Raw genomic sequence first — 26,966 nt, 5'->3', positions numbered from 1 at the left:
TAAAAAATGGATAAAAAATGGAAAATTATGACATTTAAATTCAATTATCCGATTGATAATTGTCATATTTTTGTATATTATGAATTTCATTTATATTTATTTTGAAATTTGACTTGTTATAAAAGTAAAAATAACAAATAAAGTAATTAAAAAACAAGAAAAGTAGTCGAAATATTTAGAAAGTTACGTTACTGTTTAACATATTTTAAACGTGATAAAATTTAGAATATTTATAAATATTATCCTCATATATTTTAAATAATTATTAAGTTTTCTAAAAATATATTAATATTTTGTTCTTGAATACAGCTTTTTGGCACACGTCGGAAATTCTTTCCTACATTCTTGAACTACTAATAGTAAATATTGTTTCTGATCTTCGTCATATGTACCAAAATCGTTAAATTTTTCAATTAGTGCAACGCATCGTTCGGCAGTATCGTTAACAACACGTAATTCTTTGAATGTTTCGCGAGGAAGCTTGAATGTTTCGCGAGGAGCTCTGAATTTTATACCGCCGGTAGGTACACCACCTAAAAAAATGTAGCTTAACGCCAAAAGTTCATAATAGTCATCTCTTGAAGTGCGATTCTGTAAAATATAATAAATAATCAAAATTAGTATATCTTTATAATGTTGCCGTACATTTATTGATCCCAAATAACAATCCTTTGCAATTCTTGAGCAAGTCTGGTCTCAAGATCGATAGGTGCTAGTGTCTTTTTCTACGAATGTGTCTTGCTGCAGATACTTGTAACCAGATTTAAATTGCCTAGGGCAAACCTTATACAAAAAACTCGTGCCAGATTATAACTCAATTCTGGAGGAAGACTATGGTTAAAGATAGTTACGTATGGCTTGCTCAAGATCCTGCGTAAGGCTAAAAATTAACCTTGAGCCTTGAGCAGATTTTGAGCAAGCCATGCGTAAGTATCTACGGTAATTTATACTGGTAAAAAAGGATCAACGATTTATTTTTTTTTTAAATAAATAAATTAATTATTTTTAAATGATAAATTTTACTTTTAACTTATACGTATGTGAGTAAGCTTCAGAATATTCATTAAATAAAAGAAATTGTTAGCTAATTAAGAAAATCATGTGCAACTCAACAATTATTTTCCTGAACAGTAATAAACTATACCATGTTTTCGATTTGTGTTGTTACCTGTAGATGATCTTCGATAAAAGGTAACACATTATTTTTTTTCTCGTTCAGGATATCTCTAATCATAGTATCTTCAATACCGACGTCATATTTTAACTTGTCTATTTTTTCCCAATTACTTTTGAATCTGACAAAAATAGGTACATTAGGACTATTAGTAGCCGGCCATGCTACTGCTACCACATTCTTCAATACAATTTCAAAAATGTGGTGTCTACAAGCCAAATTCAATAACTTCTTGTTTAATTTTTCTTCTAATAAAACGCACGCACCTTTTTTATCACCTTCGAGAAATAATTAAAATAATTAAAATCAAACACTGCTCGAAAAAATTAAATTAGCATAAAAAAGTTCGAAATTTTTCAGTGGTGTTCGACGGACTGTATCTAAATAAAAAAATTTCTTTAAGTAGCGTATTTTTAAATTACAATAAATTTCAATTTACCAGTATTTACGCTGGTTGTATCAAAACACATCCCTACTATGCTGTCAGCAATATTACACTCATTTGAAGTTTCAAAAATTACTTCAGCTTCATTAGCTCCACTTGATTCATCTAGCACAGGTACACCGAGTAATTGTTCCATATTTATTCCCGAAACAACAATTGGTAGTCTTTCAACTTTCTTCATTGGCTGATTTGAAAGTTCAGGAAGTATCTTTCCGTCCCAGTGTACGACCAGATTTTTTGCAGTTTGATGAATACCATCTTTCAAACTTCCAACGACCGATTTTCGAAATTTTAATCGAGCATTACGAATTGTCGTGTAACTTATATTATAGGTTTTAACTTCTAATCCAAGGCTAACAATCACAGCAGAAATAATATGTATAGCACTCCGATTACTTGTTTTAGTACGGTCTAATGCTGCTACCAAAATTTCTGTCATGATATCAACCTTACGTTTTTTTTTTAGCTTGTGGAAGCTCATCTTCGTAATCTGATAAAGACCGTTTTTCAAATTGATTCGACGATTGGCTGCTTCCTTCATTTGACATCGAAAACTGAGATAATTTTTGACTCAGGTCTACGAAAAAATAAATGAGTAAAAATATTATACAGTTAAATTAAGATTACTTGAGAAATGAAAAAGAAGATGTAAAAATGTGCTAATTTAATCAATGAAAGAAAATTTTGAAATATTTTGTTGTTCTAACAATACATCAACGGATTTTGGTCAATATGACAAAAACAAAATAAAAAAACTTTAAGCTTTACTTCATAGTTAAGATAAATTCGTTGCGAAAAGAACGTAGCAGCGACAATTAGATTATGAAAAAATTGTGTACTTACTAAATTCAATGTTTCCATTTTCATCTCTTATTTCTTCTTGTTTATCATGTAAATCAGACTGGTCGTGAAATATTACGAATTTTCCATCTAACTTAGATATTAGTGGTAAACATTTATTACAGCTGTTTTGACGACATTCTTCTAAAAATAATTGTAAATCACTTGAAACACTTTTAACTTCACTATTATCAGTGATATCAAATAATTTATCTAATTGAACAGAAAAATTTTCCACTTTTTTCATTTGATTGTTGGACTTATTGTTAATAAATTTTTGCTTTTTAATTTCCTTATATTCTTCATAAAATTTTTCAAGTTTTCGAATGCTATTTCGTTTAAGTGCCGTTGGAAGTCCAATTTTATTCCACAGAGCATCTAATTCATTAATAGTTTCGGCAGAACTCAAACGGATAGTTAATTTTAGAGTAAGATGTTTATGCATAAATAAATTGATAACGTCACGATAAAAAGGTAATTTGCAACAATTAAATTCTTCAATCTGAAAACCAAGTAGATAGTTGTATGTCCTATTGCCAACTTTTTCAGTCATATTGGACAAATGTGAGGTTATGAAATTAATTTAAAAAAAATCAAATCACTATTGATTTAATTACTACTTAAAAAAAGAAGAAAAAGTGAACAAAAACGTTTAAAAAATTAAGAATATAATGAAGATTTAAATATATTTAATTATAGAAATTAATTTGTTTTATTTAGGTATGAAAAATGATTGATTAACAAAATGATCACTTAACGCGAAAAACAATGAGAGAAGCTAAAGTGAGGTTATGTATATCAAAAGCCTCAAAGCTATTTACGTGAAGAATAGAGTCGCCAATACTATATTGATTCGTGATAGCACTCGTAACATTACGTCAGTTACTTATCCAATCGAATAATCAGTATTCTTTTTCAGCTTAAGCGAAAAAAACCATCTTTAGGCTAATTAGTGTAGCAATAAATAGCGATTTCTACTCATACGTGCTTGTTGAAAATGTAGAAGACGATGACTATAATTAAATCTTATTTAACTTATACAGATATTTTCCTCTTATAATATAAATATGTTAAAAAATTATATAATATACGTTACAATTTAACTTTTCTTGTTTTTTAATTACTTTATTTGTTATTTTTACTTTTATAACAAGTCAAATTTCAAAATAAATATAAATGAAATTCATAATATACAAAAATATGACAATTATCAATCGGATAATTGAATTTAAATATCATAATTTTCCATTTTTTATCCATTTTTTACATTTTCAATTGTAAAAATTACTGTAACTCAGAAACTATCGGTCGGAGCAACTTAGGCCTCAGGACCTTTTTTAAAGAGGATGAAATTTCCTTAAAAAATATGTCTTCATTGTTTCCCTATATTTAGCGGTTCGTCCTAAAAAATGAGAAAATCACGATTTTCGTCGAAAAATTTAGTTCGATAGCTCTTACTGGTGAACCAGTGTGAGCTACATTAAAAAGTCCAAGGGCAATTTTGAAGAGCATGGAATCCCCTACAATATTCAGCCATTCATTTCTCAATATCATCAAAAGCAGCTCAGCATTAGAAATTTAAAAAAAAAAAAAATTTTTTTTACGTGCATTTTAAATGGGAAAAAATAAAATTAAAACAGTAAGTACTTAGCATTGGAATTAAGAGCTCAAATTAGGTGAAAAATTTTTTTTTTTGATGTAGATTAAGATTTTGCTTGAGCACTTTAAAAAAAAAAACTTTTGCAGAAATGAATCACCCTAATATATATATTAGGATGCTTCGTTTCCAACGAAAGTATTTTTTTTGCTGCTCATGTAGCAAAATATTGTTTTTTCTGCTAAAAAAAAAAATTCCTGCCAAGTTTGAGCTCTTAATTCTAATCCTAAGTGCTTTCCATTTGATTTCCAAGATTTCCCATTTAAAATACACGTAAATTAAATTACTTTTTTTTTAAGTTTCTAATACTCAGCTGCGTCTTATAATTTCGACGCGGTTTTGGTCGCAAATTGTAGAGTATTTGGTGTTCTTCAAGTGCCCATAGTTACTTAGCTGTGATTCCAGCTGTTTCACTTGTGTCGGTTGCGGAAGTCATTTTTCCTATGATATTGACCTTTATTGGCTTGTAGAACGTAAACCAGTGAAAGCATACTGAAAATGTTAATGGGAATTATGTAGGAAATTTTATTCCTTTAAAAAAAAGTCCAATGAGTCAAGTCGCTAAAGTCTATAGTTTCCGAGTTATAGTGATTTTAATAATTTAAAAAATAAAAAAAAAAAAAAAAAAGACGATTGATATTTTTCAAACAATTTTTCAGCCAAGAAATAAATTGCTTCAATGGAACTAATAAATTTATCAAGCTAAAAAAATTTTATTTTCTTATTTTTTTATCTAATTAATTATTTTTCGGTTAAAATATTATTAGCACTGCCGTGAATCAGATAAATATTATTTATTTAGAAGCATTTAAATAAGGGATAAGAATGTTCGCCCGCATGAAAAAACTTTGTATGTGAAAAAATACATATTTTGAAATATATGAATATTGTAATGTGATATATTGTACAGTATATAAAATAATATTTATATTTTTGCCGTATTAATATATGATAATATATTGAAAAAAAAATACACTGCTGCATTATATTAACTATGTATTTGTTAATATAATTTTTGTTTATGTAAGTTTAACATTCATATCTTGGTATATCTTTTTGTAACAGGGAACTTTGAATTTTCCGCGCTTAATTACCGTGATTTTCTATCATGTGCGCGGTCGATATAATCTATTACTGCCCCAGGGTTATCCGGGGTAGAGTGCGACTGTCGTCTCGAGCGGAAATCGTAGGGGCTTGTCTGTCAGTCCCACTTAGCGATAAGTAGGGGTAGCTAATTTTCCGGAAGTAGCCGAATTCGGCCGAGTGGGTGTACAGTGATAAGTGAAGAGAACCCAAACTGAGACACAACCGGACAAGACGCCGAACCACCAAGACGCTTCCATCACACAGGTAATTAATTAATTCTAAACTTGGATTCTTTAGTGGAACCAAGCGATAATTACATTAAATATTATTGATACCAGGCCGTTAGCCGGTACCTTTTATATCACTGTATTAATTATCTGGAAAAGCAGGTGAAGGAGCCAACACCAACTAAATTAAAAGTGAGGCGAGAATTAACTGAAAAAAAGGCACGAGAGACAAGCAGGAGAACGCGACGAACGAGAAGGAAAAGGATCTCAAGAGAGACGGAACAAAGAGAAACGCATTGAAATAATCAGGTATTAATTAAATTAATTATTTTAGGCCAAAGCCGAAATATTAATTTAATTTAAAAATACTTAGTCGTTCGTCGAGGTATCCGCGTCTAGGCCCATATTTAATTAATTAGTTGTAAAATTAATTTATTAATAAAATTAAGCCAGACGGTTGTCTAACCGGGTCCAGGCCCAATTGCCGGGTCCAGGGCGTTGTCTTGAAATTCCAGGCCGTTGCCGGAGTTATTGCGTCGTAGAAATTTCTAGGCCGATGAGCCAGAATTTTCCATAGTTTAGTCCGCGTTGTTACAAATTAATTTATTAATTAAAATAATTAAATCAACCAAATAAAATATTAATTAAAATAATTACTCGGACCAGACTAATAATTAAAGTAAATTAGTAATAAATAAAATTAGTTAATAAAATTATTATGAAATATTCTCGGCATAAGAAAATCTGAAAACAAAAGTCGGGAAAGTTGAGTCAGGATTAGAAATGAGACTTTACTAACTAAAACTTAAAACATTAATTCTAGTAAATTCGGATCAGTATTATATTGAAGAAATAATGTTAGTTATTGGAAATGAATTAATTGAAATTAATTAATTAATTAATAATCATAATTCTTCTCTTAAATTAATTAATTAATTTATAATTGTGTAGCGGGAAAACCCATTTTAAAGTCAGTGTGTGTGTGAGAAAAGTCCAGGGGACTTGAGTGCAGTATGTGTGGGAAATAAGTTTTAAAATGTGTAAATTAGTTAATAATTAATTCGGGAGGTAACCGATTTTAATCATAAGTCCAAAGGTAGTTGGCAATGATTTTAACTGAGTGTGAGTGTGTGTGTGATGCCAAGGTAGTGGCTACGTAGTTAAGTAAAGTAAGTCCAAAGGTAATTGGCAGAAGTTATAAGGTCAAAAAGGTTAATAGTTATAAGGTTAATAGTTATAAGGTTATAAGGTCAAAGGTTATAAGGTCTAAAGGTTTAAGGTCTAAAGGTTTAATAGTTATAAGGTATAAGTTATAAGGTCTAAAGTTATAAGGTCATAAGTTATAAAATTATAAGGTTTTAATTGAAAGGTTGTGAATTAAATAAAAGGTAATACTATTGTAATAACTAAATCTAAGTTATTTATAAAATTATCCTTCCTTTTCCTACTCTTACAATTAACTTTTACACCGACCCTGAGTATTAAGAACCGGTTCTGGAAGACCGTTAATCCTTCCAGTGGCGCCCTTAAAAAGGTAATTTAAGGACGACCAGAGTAACAGCCTAGCCCTGTTATATTTTTTTATTGTATATATTTTTATAGTATATTGCAAAATATATAATACTCTATATATTTTGCAATATACAACATCCAATATATTGAAAAATCTATAATACTTTATATATTTTCTGTCGTATAGTGAGCTTGAAGTCAAATTTATACAAAATTTTGAGATAATTTTACTTCTGGCGAAACTATCAGACTTCCCGGGAAAAAATGTTTTTGCCTAATAATATATAATTATATATAATAGCATATGTGATCAGATCCAAAAATTGGCCAGATCTGATTATATATAATCATGCATGAACGAATATAGTCATTTTTAAAAGCTCATTGAAAATATCTTAAAATTATTAATTAAGTAATTTAATTAAGATTTATTGTCTTCATTAATATAAATTTCGGTTAAATTTAAATTAAAAAAAAAAAAATTACTATCGGTTAACTATTACTGTACTAAGGGGTCACCCATCCAATTAATGATCCACGTTGATGCCGCTTAACTTTGGTAATCACTGGATTGTAGTTGGGTCCTCTAGTCTGTTACACACTTATGATAATAGAAGTTTATGGCATTACTTGACTCAAATAATCAAATTGATACATCCTACGTAAATAATGCACCTAATGATGAATTTGGTTTTCTACATAAATTACAATCGAATTCATTAGATACATATAGTCAAATATATTTATCTATAAACTTATAAATATTCGTATATAAATCGATATCGATTTATACTTTTGAATTGCTGTCGAAATCTTTGAACATTTCTTTAAGTATCGAAGATTTAAGTTTGATTGATAGTTGACAAAATAAAAATTTAATAACATTGATTCTAAAAAATTATCATATTATGTAATATATATATATATATATATATATATATATATATATATATATATATATATATATATATATATATATGTAGATGTATATATTTATATATATATGGGGCGCTCCACGCCAAATTGGACACCATTTAGCTTTTGCATCTCGGATTTTTTTGAAACTTTTTTATCTTTTAGTAAAGAATGAAAGAGGCCCTCATGATTTTTTTTTTAATTTTTTCCTCCAACCGTTTTCGAGATATCAAATTTTGAAAAATATAGAAATTTTTTTGGAAATGCCTACAACTTCGCGAAAGGTGGTTTAAATAAAATTTTAATAGAGGCAAAATATGTTTGTTTTTAGACATCTTTTCAGTAAAAAATAAAAAAAATTTTTAGAACCACGCTACTATTGAAATTTAAAATTTTAAGTATAAATTGTCGATTTACAAAAAACACGTACTGATCGATTTTCCTCATAATTTTTCACAGCAAATTTTCACCTTTTCTATAAATTTTTCAGCTATGCTCATAATGGGATAACGATGGGATCTATTTTTTGTCGATTTTTTAAATTTCACATTCCAGTTTTTTTTAAAGAAAAATGTATAAAAGAAATATCATGCTCAGGATTTACTATTTATAATTATCTGACACACAATTATCATAAAAATTTTCAAATTTTATTTTCACAGAAAAATTATTATTAATTCACATTTATTTCCTTACACGTTTAATAATTTTTCTGTGGAAATAAAATTTGAAAATTTTGATGATAATTGTGTGTTAGATAATTATTAATAGTAAATCCTGAGCATGATATTATTTTTACACATTTTTCTTTAAAAAAAACCGGAATGTAAAATTTAAAAAATCGAAAAAAAAAATATATCCCATCGTTATCCCATTATGAGCATCGCTGAAAAAGTTGTAAAAAAGATGAAAATTTGCTGTGAAAAATTATGAAGAAAATCGATCAGTACGTGTTTTTTGAAAATCGACAATTTATACTTAAATTTTTAGAGAGGCCCCTCTTTCAACGTATACTAAAAGATAAAAAAATTTTAAAAAAATCCGAGATGCAAAAGCTAAATGGTGTCCGATTTGGCGTGGAACGCCCCTTATATATATATATATATATATATATATATATATATATATATATATATATATATATATTTATATTTATAGGTTTCATATCAATGAAGGCTGATGAGATCTAATTATATATAGCTTTATACATAGTTCGAGACATAATGTATTGGTCAGACATGATCAGATTAAATTATATATAGTCATGCATAATTATATATAGAGGTAGATATAATTATATATAATCATACATAAATTAATGTATAATTATGTATAATCATACATACTTATATATAATTAGGCAAAATCATTTTTTCCCGGGAATTATCATAAAATGGCATAGATTCTTTTTAGTAGACAATTTTGATCCTTAAAAATTATCTTTGATGAAGTATTTTGAAATTCCGCATTGTTTTCTAGTTTTGCACCACTTTTTACTGGTTCATTTTAGGAGAGTGGTGTTTTGATCGATTTCAAGAACTTGGTAATAATACCTAGTATTCAAAAAGTAGAACACAATTACGCGTTTATCAATCAATATATTGGAAGCAAAGAAGGGGGAGGGGGTACTTAAGGAAATAATACACTAAGAAAATTAAGTAATTGTGTTTATTATGCTAAATTTTTAATTCCAGTCATCTAAAATGATTGGAACGTTTTTCAATGCAAAAACAGTTTTTTTTTTCTTTTTGGTTATCGTCCCAATTGGGCCACGTACCAGAATAGTTAGTGCTATAATTTTTTTTTAATAGAATTAATAATTATTGGATGATAAATTCTGCAATACATTTCGTAACAATATCAGGATAGTAACAGTTACTATCAGGACGGTAATATTTACTACGAGGGTTATAATATTTACTTCAGCAATGAATTTCGTGACAGTTACTATCAGGATGGTAACAATTATAATTTCTGATGGTAACTGTTACCATCTGGATTATAAATATAACTATTCAAAATAATATAATAATTAACTCTATTTAACATACAGGATTGTAACAATTATCATAAATATATGGTGAATATTACAATCTACATGATTTATATACAATCATGTAGATAATATTTACTACTATCTGATTGATGGTAGAAATTTTTACCATAGCTAGATAGTAACTCCTATTATTTATTTACTGAGTTTAAGTTTTCGAGGTCCCACATACGCTAAATCTTTTTTTCTATGATTTTCAAAGCAACTAAAGAAAATTTCAGCTACCGTTAAAAAAAAAAAAATTCATTTTTGCGGGCACAATGAGATACTTCCTAAAAATGGTTAAAAAAGAAATTTCTGGATACTAAACAAATTTAATGAAATTAATTTTTTTTGTGAGTAACTTACATTAAGAAAAATTATATTTTACACAATTATTGGATACAAAAGAAAAAAAAAAGTTTAATAGTTTTTATCATAAAACAAATGTCTAACACTTTTTGGCTGACACTCGACTTGTGAAAAATAAAAAAAAAAAAATTCAAAATAATGCTCAATTATATTTACACAAATCATTTTGGAATGTTTAAAAAATTAAAAAAAAAATTTCAGGGATACCTAATTTTGTCTCCCGCCTCCTAATTTATGTGAATTTATTAATAACAATATTATTATTATAGCAGTTATGTCTTATTATAATTTTTTTTTTGTACTACTATTTTATTATTTACTTATTAATATTTGTATCATTAATATACGTCATCAGCGACTTGTATGGTAGCTGAAATGAAAAATTAATTTTTTTCGTATTTATACTATTTGAATATTTTGGAAAAAGCGTGTTTATTATCGTTGTCCCATATTTTATTGTTGGTTTATTCGAATTACTGTGCATGGATAACGTTATAAATATAAATAATCAAAAATTAAGCTTATATGTAATTTATTCAAGCTTCTATAGCTGCTCTTACACCCATATAAAGTCGCCGAGCTTCGAAATTTTCCTATAGATTGGCCGATGTCTGGTTTGCAATGATTGGCCAATAAATAGCTACACTGTCAAAAATTCCTAATAAATTTTACTGTGGGCGCATAGTAACACCGGGATATAAGAAAACTGGTACAAAATTTACAAGTGTCCTATAGTAAACGTATGCGCATACGTTTACTATGGGACACTTGTAAATTTTGTACCAGTTTTCTTATAGTCCGGTGTTACTATGCACCCATAATAAAATTTGTTGGGAATTTTTTACAGTGTGACTTGTGACAGGGTAATTTTAATGAACATAAATAAATAAATAAAATTGAATTTGAATTTCGTTCCCGCCATAACCGGCCGATGACCTCGTAAGTTACAAGTAGTGTTGCGACTAGTCACCGGGTGTCGCATAGATCACTAAGGCCCGTCCGTTCGTCATTTCCTTTAGTTTAAGAAAGTGGGAATAGGTTTCCGGAGAAGTGGACGGGAGTGAAAAGATATAATGGACTGCGGAACAAAAAGAAGTCAAGAGTTGTCCAGACGACGAGAACCAACGGACGCAAACTTAGCATCATCAAGGTAAATATATACGTCCGTTCACGCTTCACGTGGAACGAGGCGATAATTAATTTATATTTAACTGTTCAAATAATTATTAGGCCTTTAGGCCGATAATTATAATAATCGATAACTTAGCAAAATATTAATGCGTATTGTTCCTTGACAGATTACCAATTGAAATTTCTGGGTGACGAGAGAGAGAGTGCAGACCAGCGGAGAGAAACATAAAGGAGGCGACGAGACCACTTGATACCTTCTCATCAGGACTGTTTGAGTTTTCTCGAGGTAAAAATTATAATTAATTCAGGCCTCTAACTTAAATAGTTGAGGGCCGAATTAATGATAATTAATTTACTTAATATCTTTCTGCTGGTTTCGCGATATTAGATTGATATTTCAAGGCCCGTCGGCTAGTGTAATCACGCGTCTCGGAGTCCCGAAATTTACGTAAAATCTTTGCCGTGTACTCGTCGTTCTGCTGTAACTCGAAATTTATTTCATTCGAGGCCTCTCGGCTGGAATAAAATAAATTTTTCCGAATAAATTATCCAATAATTAAATTCAATAATTTTAATAAAAGTATTCAGGCCTGTCGGCCGCTCTAGACAAAAGTTTTCCCGCGTTGTAAAATCGTAAATTAAGGCCTTGCGACGTCAATTTACCGGCCGAATGTTCGAGTCAATTTTAACGTAATTCTAGTCGTAAAATTAGTCATAAAATAATTATAAAATAATGTTAAAATAATTCTAATTAAAATTATAAAATCAAAAATAAGACGCTAGAAAATTTACGATAAAATTGTGTCGAGTAAAACTTAAGAATGGATTATTTTGTCAGTAAATTAAGTTGAGTAAGAATAATTATCAGAAAATTTCGAGTAAATTAAATATATAGATATTGGAAGCAATTGTTAAAGGAAAATTTGTCAGTGAAAATTAATTAATTAATAATTAAATTAAAACCAAAATTAATTAATTAATAAATATAATTGAATTAAATAAGACAGTGAAAATTAATAAATGAATTAAATGAATCAGTGAGAATTAAGTAGTTGTGAAATGTTTATACTGGAAATTTTATTAGTGCAATTTTATATTAAAATATCAAGTTTAATAATTGAGTAAAAGAAAGTGATGTCATTGAGTACGAATTAAATAAAATAAAGTAGAGTGCAAAGTCGAGTCAGTAATTTTAGTAAAGGAAAACTGTGTCTGTGATTTAGGTCCGGTGGACATGTTAAGTTATTTTAAACAATTATACATCCAGGGGATGTTTTTAAATTAATATTAAGGTTTACCGTCCAGGGGACGAGGTATATTTTAAGTGGGTGTGTGGGTGTGGGAAACCGTCCAGGGGACGAGAGAAATTTAGTTTGTCATAAGTTACCGTCCAGGGGACGAGAAAATATTAGTTTGTCATAAGAAACCGTCCAGGGGACGAAATTTAGTTTGTCATAAGTTACCGTCCAGGGGACGAGAAAATATTAGTTTGTCATAAGAAACCGTCCAGGGGACGAAATTTAGTTTGTTATAAGTTACCGTCCAGGGGACGAGAAAATATTAGTTTGTCATAAGAAACCGTCCAGGGGACGAGAAAATATTAGTTTGTCATAAGGAAATTTAGTTTGTCATAAGGAAAATATTAGTTTGTCATAAGTAATGTCCAGGGGACTCAGTAGTTTGTCATAAGAATATTAGTTTGCCATAAGTAATAGTTATTGTCACAAGGTCAATGAAATAAAGCAAGGTGCTTAAAATAAAATAATTTGGATTAACATTATTTCAGCCTATTCTATAGTTCCTCTTCTCACTCACAAAATATTACAAACGATCCTGAATAAATAATTAGTCTCAATTAATTAAAATAAAATCCTACAACATCCGGTTCTGGAAGGCCGAGTCCATCTTCCAGTGGCGCCCTAATATTCGACCATAATACTAGGTGCGACCAGACTTGGCAAGATTAGTCTCTCTGTCATAGACTATACTGGCTCGTGCATGGTGAATCATTAGCAGCCGTCTTTTTGCTTATAAAAACGGCGCACAATTAACCACCATTCGTTGGCCAACGGTTTGATCGAGTGCGCTTGATACCAAGCTTTGGCCGATGATTGATTGCTACGATTGGCCAATGCTTGCGACTGCGATGCTTGGCAAACCGTTATCATCCGATATTTGACCGATCTTCTGCCGATGTTTGCAAATTGGCAGCGATTCACCTCCCAATAATAAGCCGGTTATTTTTCTTTGTATGAGCAATTACTATGCGACCATTAATTGCTGTGATATCAATAATCAAAGTCAAAAAGATCCTTTTTCATTCCAAGACCAAAATCTCAAAAACAAATAGTCATATAGAGGCAACAAAAAGGCAAATTGTAGCTTAATAAATTTCATAACCGAACTGTACATTAGTTTTCTAGAAAAACGATTTTTCCGGGCTCGTAGAGCCAAAAATCAAAATCAAAAAATTAATAGCATTTTTTTTTCGAGCTATTTTTTATCACGCAATAACCATGGCTAAAAAAATCGGTAGAAGATCTTCAAACTACAGAATTGAAGCTTCGAATTTTTTTTTTTTATTTTTCGATACGGCCAGTTTTACAAAAATAAAACATTCCAAAAATCACTAAAAAATTTATAAAATTTTGTTATTCTTTTAATTTCATCAATAAGAGTATTTGTGCTGTCTTTTTTTATTAAATCTATATTTACAGGTATGTAATATTATGAATGTCTCAAAACTAAGTATGCCAAAATTTTTTTCAAGTTGCGTCATGATAAGTGAAAAATTTATGTAAAAGGTTTTGATCTTCAATAATTTCTTACGATCAGAACTTTTACAAATTAAAATATTCATTTATTTATTTTATTTCCAAATTTTCACATAAGGGTTCGAACGAAATTTAATATTAAAATCAATTATGATTCATCAAATTAATAATCAATTATTAAACAACTACGGTACATATCTTCTTTTAATACTTTTTTGATGATACGAAATTCAATTAATTGATACCAATAAATAAAAAATCGCGTGACCTTGACAAGTCCGTTGTAAAGCACAACTCCTCCGCTTCGCGTTCGAGGCGTGCAAAATAAAATTTTATTATTACTATTTCTGAAAGAAATGAATTTTTAAAAAATGTAATTTTTCCCACTACTATATTTGAGCGCCCTGCACGCGCCCACAAAATAGTACAGACCTGATGTTTATATCTGTCAAAATAAAAAGTTACTAAATGGCAAATATAATGATGAAGGTTATTAAAGAAACTACGCTCAACTGGGTATTTATAATTACTGTAAGTAATTTTTTTAATATTCTACGTGTCTTTAAAATTACTTGTAAGTTGGCCTTTTTTTGGATAAATATTAAAATTATTTTTTAATTACTCATATAAAATAAATATGATATTGACAGTTCAAGGTCAATAAAAATATCATTTTCCAATCTCAGGTTTGAAATTTTTCTTGAATTAACTAATGATTTTAAAAAATAATCTCAATTTTTTTATCCATTATAAAATTAATATTTTTTGCATCTGCTTATTTTAAATAATTTTAATTTAATTATAAAGTTTTTTAGCTCTAGTACTTTTTTTAGTACGGCTGCCGGCCACCAGGCGGCGCCACAGTTTTTTGAAAAAAGTGGGGGGGCACCCTTGGAGAATGGCCTTAACAAACTTGTTTATGCATTGGCATATATATATATATATATATATATATATATATATATATATATATATATATATATATATATATATATATATATATATATATATATATATATATATATATATATATATATTATAACGAAAAAAAAAAATTATTAATTCCGCGCTACAAACTTCGTTCTCTGTCCTTAGCATCCAGTCTCAAGTCTATCAGGGCGCCAGGTAATTTTTATCACTGGAATCACCAAACCAGTAAATCTTAAGGATTAGATAAAATTTTTGATCTGTGGAACTATCTCAAAACCACGCATAAATAAAACGGGATAATTTTTGATCTGTGGAATTATCACCAAAACCACGCAACTAAATAAAAACTAGAACTTAACAAGATGCTCAGAACTTATAAGCAAAAACAAAAACTGAGACTGGGAAAACTAAGAACAGAGTTACGGTATGCCATGGTGTCGCTCAGTGTGTAGGTTTATGGAGAGAGGGAGTGGTCCGGGTTACATCATTCCAAATTCATGTAGATTATCAGTGAATTTGCAATTTTTTATTAAACAACAAATAATCTAAAATCTCCATTTAACAATTAACAAAATACTGTAGCTTCGTACGAACGATTCTTCTTTATAACAAAATACTGAATCTAATAATAATGAAATTAATCTTAACAAAAAGGTAAATCGACATCTAAATAAATTAATTAATTACTAAAGCTAATTAACAATCAACTAGTATTTAGTAACCTGGAACAATAACTTATAAAACCGATATTCTAGAACATTCGCTTTTAACAAAACTCATAAAACTAACGTACATGGGTCTAATATTGACGTCAATTAGACGACAATTGCTTTAATAATTAAACATATTTCTTATAATTATTTGTAAAATAATAGTAACAATAAATCGTGAACATGACTCTAAACTGTACCAATATTCTCATAATTCTCTCAGTTCTTAAATATTTTCTTTAATTAAAACAGTAGCATCGTATCTCAAGACTCTGACTCGAACTCAATTAATTATTGATAATTATAATAATTATTTCATACCTGATTACTGATGAATAAAATATCGAGTAACGTCTTACACTGTTTTAAATAATACTTCTATAACAATACTCGATCTGTAGCCTTCCGCAATGCCATGAACTGTAACGCCATTTCTGGACACGTCTGCTCGCTTCGAGCGACCAGAGCTGAATGCTCACGTCCGTACTCTTCGAAGGTCTCCCTTCGACTCCCCTTTTCTCAATCATCAAAATCCAAAACCAAATCTTATCATTATCTATAACTGACCTCTATATCCTAAATCCATAAACCAATTCCCAAACTCTACCATATCGATAACTGGAGGCTTATACCTCACCAAACGTACTCACTAAACCTAACTTTGAGTATGGATATCCTTGGTAGTTGCTCTCCTGGAACAGACTTCAGCTGGGATCGTAAACTTAAAACTAAGTGACCTATGACTTCCTCAGCGGTACAAGTGGTCATGACTTGTCCTCTGAGGCCTGTCAGACAAAACAATTAAAAATGACCAAACGGCTTCCACAACAGCAACGGTCACAATATTACTGTTGAGGCCTGCCAAACCAAAACTCAAAAACTGATCCCAATCTGCATCCATCAGATTCCTTTTATACTGGAGCGCTAGCATTTCAGCTAGACCTCTGCAATCTACCAAGAAGTCTCATAGGGATAAAACTAAGTTCTATCATCAAATGATACCGGGTGACTAATTCAAGTCCCGCTCCGCGGTAACACTGACTTCTCCACATACTCAAAATTCCAAACTGTAAACCAAAACTCAACTTTATCTCAAACATTAATCTCAAACAATATTCCATACTAAATTCCCATAATTCTGATTCTAAATCTTTACTATAATTTTTCTTAACAAAACCCATAACTGTAGCTAAACGTTACTCCATATTTAATTCTCAAACTATAACTTAAATCAAAGATCTGTATCAAAATCGTTAATACCTGTACGCTAAATTCTAAGTCTTGAGCTACCACGCTCGTAAATACAGTAAAAATCAGTTGGTGCTTGTGACGTTCACTTTGATTTGACCCCCATACGAAAAATAACGTCACAATATATATATATATATATATATATACATATATATATATATATATATATATATATATACATATATATATATATATATATATATATATATATATATATATATATAAATATGTATATATATATATATAAATATCTGGATATTTTTAAATATATAAAAAAAAATGTCTAACGATAATTAACAATAATTATTTATAATATATATCATGTATCATTCAGTTGGCGATTATAAATTAATTAATTTTGCTCGCCGCGGCGACCAACAACTACCGGGGGAAGTTATCACGTGAAAATATAAACGGCGAAAGAATCCCAAAGTACTTACTCAAAAATAATATCCAGACAATCAAAATAATATAAGTTGAAAAATATACGTTAATTCACCCAGTGAATCAATAACTATAATCTTTAGCAGAAAATAGTAAAACGCAATTATGCAGAATTTTACTCAGAGGTTGTCGTCTGTGCACAATAACTGCCAGTATCTTTCTCATTTAATTACTCTATCCTCTACCTGTTGGTCGTCGCCCACGTGGCGCGCTCGTCGCCCTAATTTATGATTATCATTATTTTCCCTAGCACTGGGCCTAGTTTTAATTTAAAATATAAATTATAAAGATAATTTCGCGACACCTGAATAATACATTGATAATTATTCAAGTGTATGAACTATTTATTCATACAATATGCATATTTTCATTTTATCCAATAATTTAAGTAATAATTATTTAAAGTCATGAAATTGACGTCGGGAATATAGCTTAGGTATCGATTTTCCCCTACCCGGCGGTCAATATTTTTCCCAAAATATCAAATGACATCCATAATCGGATTACAAGTGTTACGTCAAAATAACACATATTAAGAGTAGCGCTCCTGTTTAGCCTTCGCCTAGCGAAATAACTGGGACGGAGCTATAAGGATGACTGTTTATTTGAAATTAAAAGAAAATAAAAATAAAAATGTTTTGTTGTCTAAGAGATAAATCAAAATAATAAAAATTAAGTAAAATAAAATTTAATTAATTAAGTTAAATAATAAAAGCAAAATTAAAACAACATTCAAATTTATTTAAATCAAAATAATTATTTAAAAATTATTAAAACCAAAATTTAGTTTACATTAGATAATTAAATGCAATTTACAATTTTACACTTTTATGAAATGGTTTAACTCTCGATTTTACTTGTTATTTCATTTATTTGAAATCAATCAATTATTATCTATTTGATTTTTTTTTTTTTTATTTGTTATTCTTCCTTCTTAACTCTTGATAATTGATGAAATTTAATCAAATTGATGGAATATTTATCAAATTTATTTTTTTATTAAAATAAATTATTACTTTTAATAATTCAATAATTATTTAAAAATATTCTGAATTATATTTTTATAATTCAGTTTATAAATATTTAAATTATATTACAACGATTTAATGAAATTAAGGACCTTGCCTTTAAATAATTAAAATTTCGTCAATGACGAATGAGCTCACTTAGGAAACTGAAACTTTTTTCGATTTCCAGAAGAGCTGTTACCGGGTAGTAACATCCCTTCCAATAATTATTTAATCATACCAATTATTTTATTGGCTATAATTAAATCAATATTTTTTTTATAATGATTATTTATGTATATATACTTTTCATGACTTCCAATGCAGTTAGCAACAACGCATAAAGCATTGGAGTCAAATTCACAAATCAATACTTATTGATTCTTATTATTTTTTTCTTTATTACAATAAATTCATTTTATTATTTTAACATTTTATAATTTATTTCATTTTAATTATTATTTATTTGTTTATTGATAATTATTACTTTTTTTTTTTATAAATATTTCATTATTTCATTTCATATTTCTTTATTTTTATTATTAATAAATTTATTATTAATAATTATTTTTTCATACAAAAATTTTTATCAATATTTTTATTATTTTAAAATTTTATTTTATACTTTTTATAATAATATTCTTTTCATATTTCATAATTTCATTTTATTTTCGATTATTAATCATCATTATTTATTTATTTATGTATTTTCATTAATTCATGTCATATTTCATATTTATACAAATTAAATTATTTCATTGTTTTTTTTTTTCATTATTTCATTTTTCATATTTATTTATTTTCAATTTCAATATTTATTTTATTCAACAATAATTTAATTATTAATAAATTTTATTATTTATTAATAATTAACAAACGTAAAAATTTGAAGTATATTCAAATTTAAAACAACATTTTTTTTATTATTAAACTTTTTCCAATAATAATCTTACAAAAATAATTTAAATTTCAATTCAAATTTAAAAATCATCAGCCGTAATAATGGCTGGAAGTTACTTGCTAATTAATTAATTTATGCATAGCCAGATGGCATAGCATGTATGATAATTGATTGACAGCAGGAATAAGACGTCGTGACGTCACACAAGTTTAATAAAAGTAATATGTTAAACAAATGTTGGGGCATAATGTCACGCTGGATTATGCATCCCAACTGTTTCAAAATCCTAAAAAAAAACTTATAACTAACAAAAATCAATTGTTTGTATTTTTAAATTATAAATAAAATTATTTCACACACGTGCTCTCTCATACGCTGCGCGCATGCGCCAACACTGTGAACGGACTGCTGTCTCCATCGGCGAAATGGCGGAATGCCTGCGCAACGATTCAAATTCAGACGAAAATTAAAACATTTGATTTACAACTAATTAAAATTAAATAATTTTGAATCGTTACGTGAAAATCTAAAATCCACAACTCAATCTTATCGTTATCAATAACTGACCTCTATACTCTAGTTCGTAAATCAAACCTCGAACTCTACTATATCGGTAACTGGAAGTTTATACCTCACCAAACGTACTCACTAAACTGATTTGAAGTATGAGTATTTTTGGTCTTGCTCTTCTGGAACAGATTTCAGTTGGGATCATAAAACTTATAAGCTGAGTGACCTATGCCTTCCTCAGCGATACAAGTTGTCATAGCTTGTTCTCTGTGGTCTGTCAGTGTAAAAAGGCTTCGCGTAACGAATTCTAAAATTAGCGGGTATATACTGGGACCTGGGTAGTATAGGTTAAACGCATAGAGTGACGACCTTCGTTTGTATTACGCAGTTTATTCATACGAAAAAATTATGCACCTTGACGGCTGATGAACGTCGTTGGATGCAGGTTGTGGTTCACACGCGAATAACACAGGGAGATTTTCGCACTAGATGGTCCCAATCTACCTTTCCACCAACGCAGTACCTATCCGTGGTACTCAGCAATGCGTCGGAGTTGTCAAACGCGCACCAAATAGACATAAACAGCACCAAGTTCACTGACACGAGGTTTAATCAAATTTAAGTTAAACCAAACTACCCAGAATCCGGCTCGAAGGACCAAAAAATGTAAAAAGGCTTCGCGTAACGAATTCTAAAATTAGCGGGTATATACTGGGACCTGGGTAGTATAGGTTAAACGCATAGAGTGACGACCTTCGTTTGTATTACGCAGTTTATTCATACGAAAAAATTATGCACTAGTTTAAATAAATAATATAGAGTTATATCACAGTTAAGCTTCAAATTATAGCAAGTAGTTTGTGTTAAAAGATAACTAGTAGGATATAAAGCGTCTTTAGGTTAAGCCCTGTCACGCCATGCGGTATGGCACCACATGCCGGAAATCAAAGCAATCTTGCAGAGTAAAGCACTGAGTTTGTACTGTGAACAGAAAATTTATAATAAAAGATGCACAGAATAAGATAAAGTAATGTAATAATGCAAATTTAGCGTGATTAATTGATAATAAGCGGATACGTGTGTTCGAGAGCAAACAGCAAGAGGTCCATGTAATTCGGTATAGCTGGTTCGTTGTTTTTTTTTGTAGGAGAGCGCGCAGCTCCAGTAGAGAAAGATAACCACCGTTCAAGTCTGCCGCTGTCATGCCACCTAGATCGATGATCTGTACCTGACGATCGATAAGCAGCATAGGGTGATACACGGTCAGTGTCCGGCGGTCGATAATGTAGCGGGAGGCGGGAGATTTGAACATTCTCCCCCCTTCGCCGCTTGTAGGCGGAGAACCTGTGATGTTGCTGGAGGAGCATCATGAGAATCTTCCTCATGACGTGAAATTGGCAGTAGTACCAACTTGTGGATTGGTCTGAGGTAAGTTGATGTGGCAGTCTTGACGGTGACGACACGGGTAAGATCATCTTGCCCAGGATGAACGTGCGTGACACGACCCAGCGGCCATTTTGATGGTGGAAACCGTTCATCTAACAATAGCACCATGGAACCTATTCCGATGTCGTGGAAAGACGTGTTCCACTTAGATATGGTTTGATGAGTTTTCAGGCACGATTCAGACCAATTAGCCCAGAACAGCTGAAGGCGCTGCTGAATGTATTGCAGCAATGAGAGACGGTTGATTGGTAGATGCAGGAGTGAGGGTTCAGGTATAGTCGTGAGGGGTGCTCCTCGAATGAAGTGACCGGGAGTGAGTGCAGTGAGGTCATCCGGGTCTTCGGAGAGAGCACTGAGTGGACGAGAGTTGAGAACAGCTTCGATCTGGATCAGCAGCGTTGTATAGTCTTCGTAGGTTAGCAATTTGTCAGAGTTAATTTTAGCTAGGTGTTGTTTGACTGATTTCACAGCAGCTTCCCATTTGCCGCCCATGTGAGGAGCTCCAGGTGGATTGAACTTCCAGTGAGTCCCGTCATTAGCGATCAGCTGTTGCAAGTGTTGCGATTCTTTGGTGAATCCTGCTAGGAGACTCTTCAGTTCGACTTGTGCGCCTTGGAAGTTGGTTCCGCAGTCGCTGGAGAGAGTCTTGCAGATTCCTCGGCGAGATACAAATCGTCTGAACGCTTTGAGGAATCCTTCAGCGCTGTAGTCCGTTACTAATTCCAGGTGAACGGCGGAAGTCGAAAAGCACACAAACACCGCGATCCAGGCCTTATAGGTACGCGAACCACGTACGTTGAAAAATTTAAGAGACACTGGACCAGCACAGTCGACTCCAGAATGCTCAAACACTAGAGATGGGGTAACACGTGATGCGGGAAGTTGTCCCATGCGTTGTTGTGCTCTGGCTCCGCGTATTCTCGTGCAAGTGACGCATCGGTGGATGTGGGACTTAACTGGAGCACGACCACCAAGAATCCAGCAGTACTTGCGCAAGTAGTTCAGAGTTAGCTGAGTACCGCCGTGCAGGGTGCGTGTATGAGCGTTGGAGATGATGAGATGGGAGAGGATTGAGTCTTTCGGCAGAATTGGAGGATGTTTGGCATCTTCATCTAGTTGAGCGTTTTGAAGACGTCCACCAACGCGGAGTAATCCGGTCTGATCAATCCACGCTGTCAGGCGAGTGAGAGGATGGGATTTTGCAAGACTTTTGCCTTGAGAGATTGCTTGGAGCTCGCTGGCAAAGTACGATTGCTGCGTCGATTTGATCCAGAAGGTGAGAGCAAATCGCAGGTCAGCAGGATTTAGTGGTGACGATTTGAGACCAGAACTCGGGACTCTTCTAAAGCACGCTGCGGCTCGTTGAATTGTAGCTGTGACGCGGAGTAACTTGGTAAGAGTTGTGTCTTGGCGGAATAAAACGCCGAACGGCAGCTGTGGAGTTGAGGAGACGTGCACTGTGCTAGGACGAATTCCCATGTCATCTGGCAGTTCATCAGGAGCTGCGAATGAAGGCCAGAGATGATTTGGTTCAGCTAACCAGTCAGGACCTGACCACCAGAGCTTGTGCGTGATGAGTTGGGATGGAGTGAGACCTCGAGAAGCACAATCTGCAGGGTTGTGCTTCCCAGATACAAACCTCCAGGTTGCGTCAGGTGCAGATTGTTGAATTTGTTGCACTCGATTCTTTACAAACTTCTTCCAACGCAGTGCATCACTGTTGATCCAAGCAAGCGATACTGAAGAGTCTGTCCACAAGGTGACGGGAGCGTGTTGCAGCTGGAGAGTGGTTTGAACTCGAGTGATAAGTTTGGAGAGTACTAGCGCGGCTGATAGCTCCAAGCGTGGAATTGTTAAACGATGGAGTGGAGCAACTCTGGTTTTGCTGCAAACGAGAGTCACTGTGGAGGATCCCGATGGCGAAGACACTTTTGCATAGACTGCAGCAGCCATTGCAGCCAGTGAAGCATCCGAGAAGCCATGTATCTCGACTTGAGAATTATCGGATCGTAGTTGAAGCCATCGAGGAATAGTGAGTTGCGAGGGTTGTGCAAGTTCATTGCGAAACGTCGTCCAGCGATGTATGATTTGAGGAGGGAGCGTGTCATCCCATCCGATCTTCTCTTGCCACAAATCCTGCATTAAGACTTTCGCGCGGACGATGATGGGTGAAATCAGACCGAGAGGATCAAAGAGCTGAGCGGTTTCAGAGAGTATAGTGCGTTTGGTGATGGTTGCTTGTAGGATGAGCTGACCCGTGAACATAAGCAGATCTGGAGCGCATTGCCAAGCAAGACCAAGAATCTTAGAGGATGATTCGCTAAATTGATGAGTCTCTGAACTTGTTGACTGAAATAAAGGAAGTCTGAAGAAACCTGGATGGTTGCTTTTCCACTTTGCTAGAGGAAAGCATCCTCGAAGAGCCATTTCTTCAACTTGCGTTGCAATAGCGTTAAGAGATTTGATATCATCAGCACCACCAATAATATCATCGACGTAGCTGCCTTTCTGGAAAGGTTCCACTGCTAAGGGAAAGTCGTGACCTTCATCGAGAAGTAGCTGTTGCAGAGTACGGCCAGCCAAGTAAGGAGCTGACGTGGTACCATAGGTAACAGTGCAGAGATCAAAGTCCTGGACTTGATTGTTCTAGTTGATCCACAGTATGCGTTGGAATTTTTGATCTTCTGGGTGAACCAGAATTTGGCGAAACATCTTCTCTACGTCAGTTGTGAAGATAAGCTGGTGGCGCCGTACGTAAAGGAGGACGTTGAAGATGTCGTTCTGAGTCTTGGGACCTACGTGAAGACAATCATTGAGAGAGTTGCCTGAAGTTGATTTGCAAGAGCCATTAAATACCACGCGGATCTTGTTATTGCGCATGACACCGTGATGTGGCAAGTAATAACCGTCAGCTTCTGCGTTTGAGGGTTTGCCCTTCTGCATATGACCCAGGGACTCGTATTCGTCGAGGAACTCATGGTAGAGATGCTGGAGCTCAGGTTGAGTTGAGATGCGTTTTAGTAAGCGAGTTAATGCGCGTTGTGCGATGCTCTTCGAGTGCCCTAGTGGTGGCGCGTTCGATTTGAAAGGCAGGCGTACAATATAGCGCCCAGAGATGTCTCGCGAGTGGGTAGCCATATAGTAAGCTTCACACTCTGCTTCTTCGGCACTGAGAGACTCCTTGCCTGACGATGAGACGTCTTCCAGCTCCCAGAATCTCGCGATGAGGTCATGAAGCTGAGAGTTGGTGACGAGAAGGCCTTGATGCGCAGGCGATGCGAGCGTTGTCGAATTGATAGGTCCCAGAACTGCCCACCCAAATATAGTTTGGATTGCAATGGGCTGCCCAGGACTTCCAGTCCTGATTCCCGGCTTCATGATCACGCCATAAGAATCAGCTCCGACGAGGATGTCAATGCGGCCAGGTGATGCGTAATTAGGATCCGCTAGCTCTAAATCAGCAATATGAGGCCACGATTGAGGTGAGACATCAACTGGAGGCAATTCAACGGTAAGGTGTGGTAGTACGTGTGCGTGCAGCGTGACTTGATCGTCAGAGTGCGCTGAGCGTAGTAGAATATTAACAGCACCCTTGATAGATCCAGAGGGTACACTTCCGACTCCAATGATTGGAATCCATGATTCAGAGCTTGATAGGTTCAACAGGCGAGTAACGTGCTGAGAGATGAGTGACAACTCGGATCCTGGATCAATCAGAAGCCGTACTGCGTGCGGGCGTTGTGTAGGCGTAATAAGAAAGGCGTAGGCTGTGGCTAGCAGCACTAGAGGTCTTTCTGGTGAGGATGAGTGATAAGATGAGCGTGATTGTTGCGTTGATAGTAGTGACGCAGCAGTAGACGTTGGCGAGAGCGTGCGTTGTGAGCATGGAGTTGCGTTACTGAGTAGTCATGATGACGTATTCGGGTTTTGCAATGAGTCTTGCGTTTGAGAGCCTTTAAAACGGCTCGAGAGAGTCGTCGGAGCGTTAGATTTGGCTGGTGGAGCGTAGAGATGCGTGGAATCGTGTAGCATGGAATGATGTGCTGCATTACAGTGACGACAGCGATTTTTGCTACGGCAATTCTCCAGAGCATGCGTCCCAAGACAATTGAGGCATAATGACTTGGAGATTGCTCGCTGATGACGCTCGTTAGGCGTTAGATTGCGGTACAATGGACATGAGACGATGAAATGCGCTTCACCGCAACATGAGCAAGGATTTTGATGTCTTGTAGCAGGTCCAGGACTCGGTCCAGGCGGAGAGTTAGCGTTAGTGGATGACCCGGAAGTCGTAGTGACGCTTTGTTGCGAATTCGCTACATGGACATGCGCAGGGGAGTTTTTGAACCCGTGAGGAGGCTTGTTGTTGCTGGAGGCCCTTTTGTTCGCCTTGGGATCACGTGGCTTTACTGGGAGACGTCCTTCCATGGCTTCGAGAGCTCGTGCACGGGACAAGAGGAACGTTTTGATGCGCTCGTAGGTCGGGAATTCGGACGCAGCTCCGAGAGTAAGTTCCCAATCTTCTCGTGTCGTAGGATCGAGCTTTTGGGTAATGAAGTGTACCACGAAGTGATCCCAATGCTCCACTGGCGACCCGAGTGCAGCAAGAGCGTTCATAACCTCACTGACTGTGTTGATCACATTGTTGACTTCCTTGCTTGCGCGCGACGCCATCTGGGGGATGTTGAATAGTTTGTTCAGCTGAGCGGTGATTAGTACGCGTTTATTCTCGTACCTTGTATTTAAGGTCTGCCAAGCAGTAGCGAATGCAGTCTCAGAGATCTCCACGTTGGCAACAAGGGAGAGCGCGGTAACCTTCAAGCTCTGGAGGAGATAATGCATTTTCTCGACTTCACTGACGCCTTCTTTGTTGACAACCGACGCGAACTTGTTCTTAAATGATTGCCATTCGAGTAGTTCGCCGTTGAAGGTTGGAGGCTGAATCGTGGGCAGCAATGGACGAGCAGTTGTTGCTTGCGCATGTAGGGAGAGATTGTGCGGAGAGAGAGGCGCCGGACGTGGCTCAAGCTCGACCACGCGACGCTTCAGTGCCGACTTGACTAAGACGTAGCGACTTAGTGCTTTTGAGTATCGTCCTTCTTTGAAGTAGTTGTGGGACATGTCGATGTCCTTGCAACCGGTAAGCTTGTCGTGAGCATCAGAGAGTTTGTTCCACATTGACTCAAGCACTTCAAGCTTGATCTCGCAGTCGGTTAGTGGAATGAGCGTGTATTGTCCATCTCCTACTTCAGTGACCATCATGTTGAGACTGCTCAGGTGGGACTCGAACGATAGCAGGTACTTGGCCGACATCTTGGATTTTGCTAAAAGATATCGAAAAAGAATCAATACTAGAAAAAGACGTTAATTAGCAATAAAAGATATTATAAAAGGAGCGAACTGACAGTTTAAGTGTCCTCTAGGAGAAAGTAAGCGATGGTGATGCTGATTAGTGACCTTGACGGCTGATGAACGTCGTTGGATGCAGGTTGTGGTTCACACGCGAATAACACAGGGAGATTTTCGCACTAGATGGTCCCAATCTACCTTTCCACCAACGCAGTACCTATCCGTGGTACTCAGCAATGCGTCGGAGTTGTCA

The 26,966-nt window shown here is 33.6% G+C and overlaps 1 protein-coding gene across 1 annotated transcript; it reads right to left on the bottom strand.

The window, feature by feature from the left end:
* Positions 1-285: 285 nt before the first annotated feature.
* On the bottom strand, positions 286-26,677 carry LOC106693212 (uncharacterized). The gene is made up of 8 exons (XM_053737021.1): positions 25,308-26,677; positions 24,119-25,262; positions 21,263-24,010; positions 2,463-2,553; positions 2,073-2,196; positions 1,614-1,972; positions 1,169-1,452; positions 286-591 (listed from the first exon to the last, which is right to left on the bottom strand). Exons 1-8 carry the CDS (start codon positions 26,675-26,677, stop codon positions 286-288), a joined length of 6,426 nt encoding a protein of 2,141 aa, XP_053592996.1.
* Positions 26,678-26,966: the final 289 nt, after the last annotated feature.

Source organism: Microplitis demolitor, chromosome 2 (assembly GCF_026212275.2).
Source record: "Microplitis demolitor isolate Queensland-Clemson2020A chromosome 2, iyMicDemo2.1a, whole genome shotgun sequence".
NCBI classification, from domain to species: Eukaryota; Metazoa; Arthropoda; class Insecta; order Hymenoptera; family Braconidae; genus Microplitis; species Microplitis demolitor.
The sequence above is the reverse complement of the archived record's forward strand: the minus strand, read 5'-3'. Positions and strand labels throughout refer to the sequence as shown.

Excerpts from the sequence above, each read along its gene's own strand:
- LOC106693212 (XM_053737021.1), bottom strand. The coding sequence starts at position 26,677 with ATGTCGGCCAAGTACCTGCTATCGTTCGAGTCCCACCTGAGCAGTCTC. Across the intron at positions 2,197-2,462 it reads AAATGGAAACATTGAATTTA|ACCTGAGTCAAAAATTATCT; the intron begins GTAAGTACACAA and ends ATTTTTTCGTAG. Across the intron at positions 592-1,168 it reads TTATCGAAGATCATCTACAG|AATCGCACTTCAAGAGATGA; the intron begins GTAACAACACAA and ends TATATTTTACAG.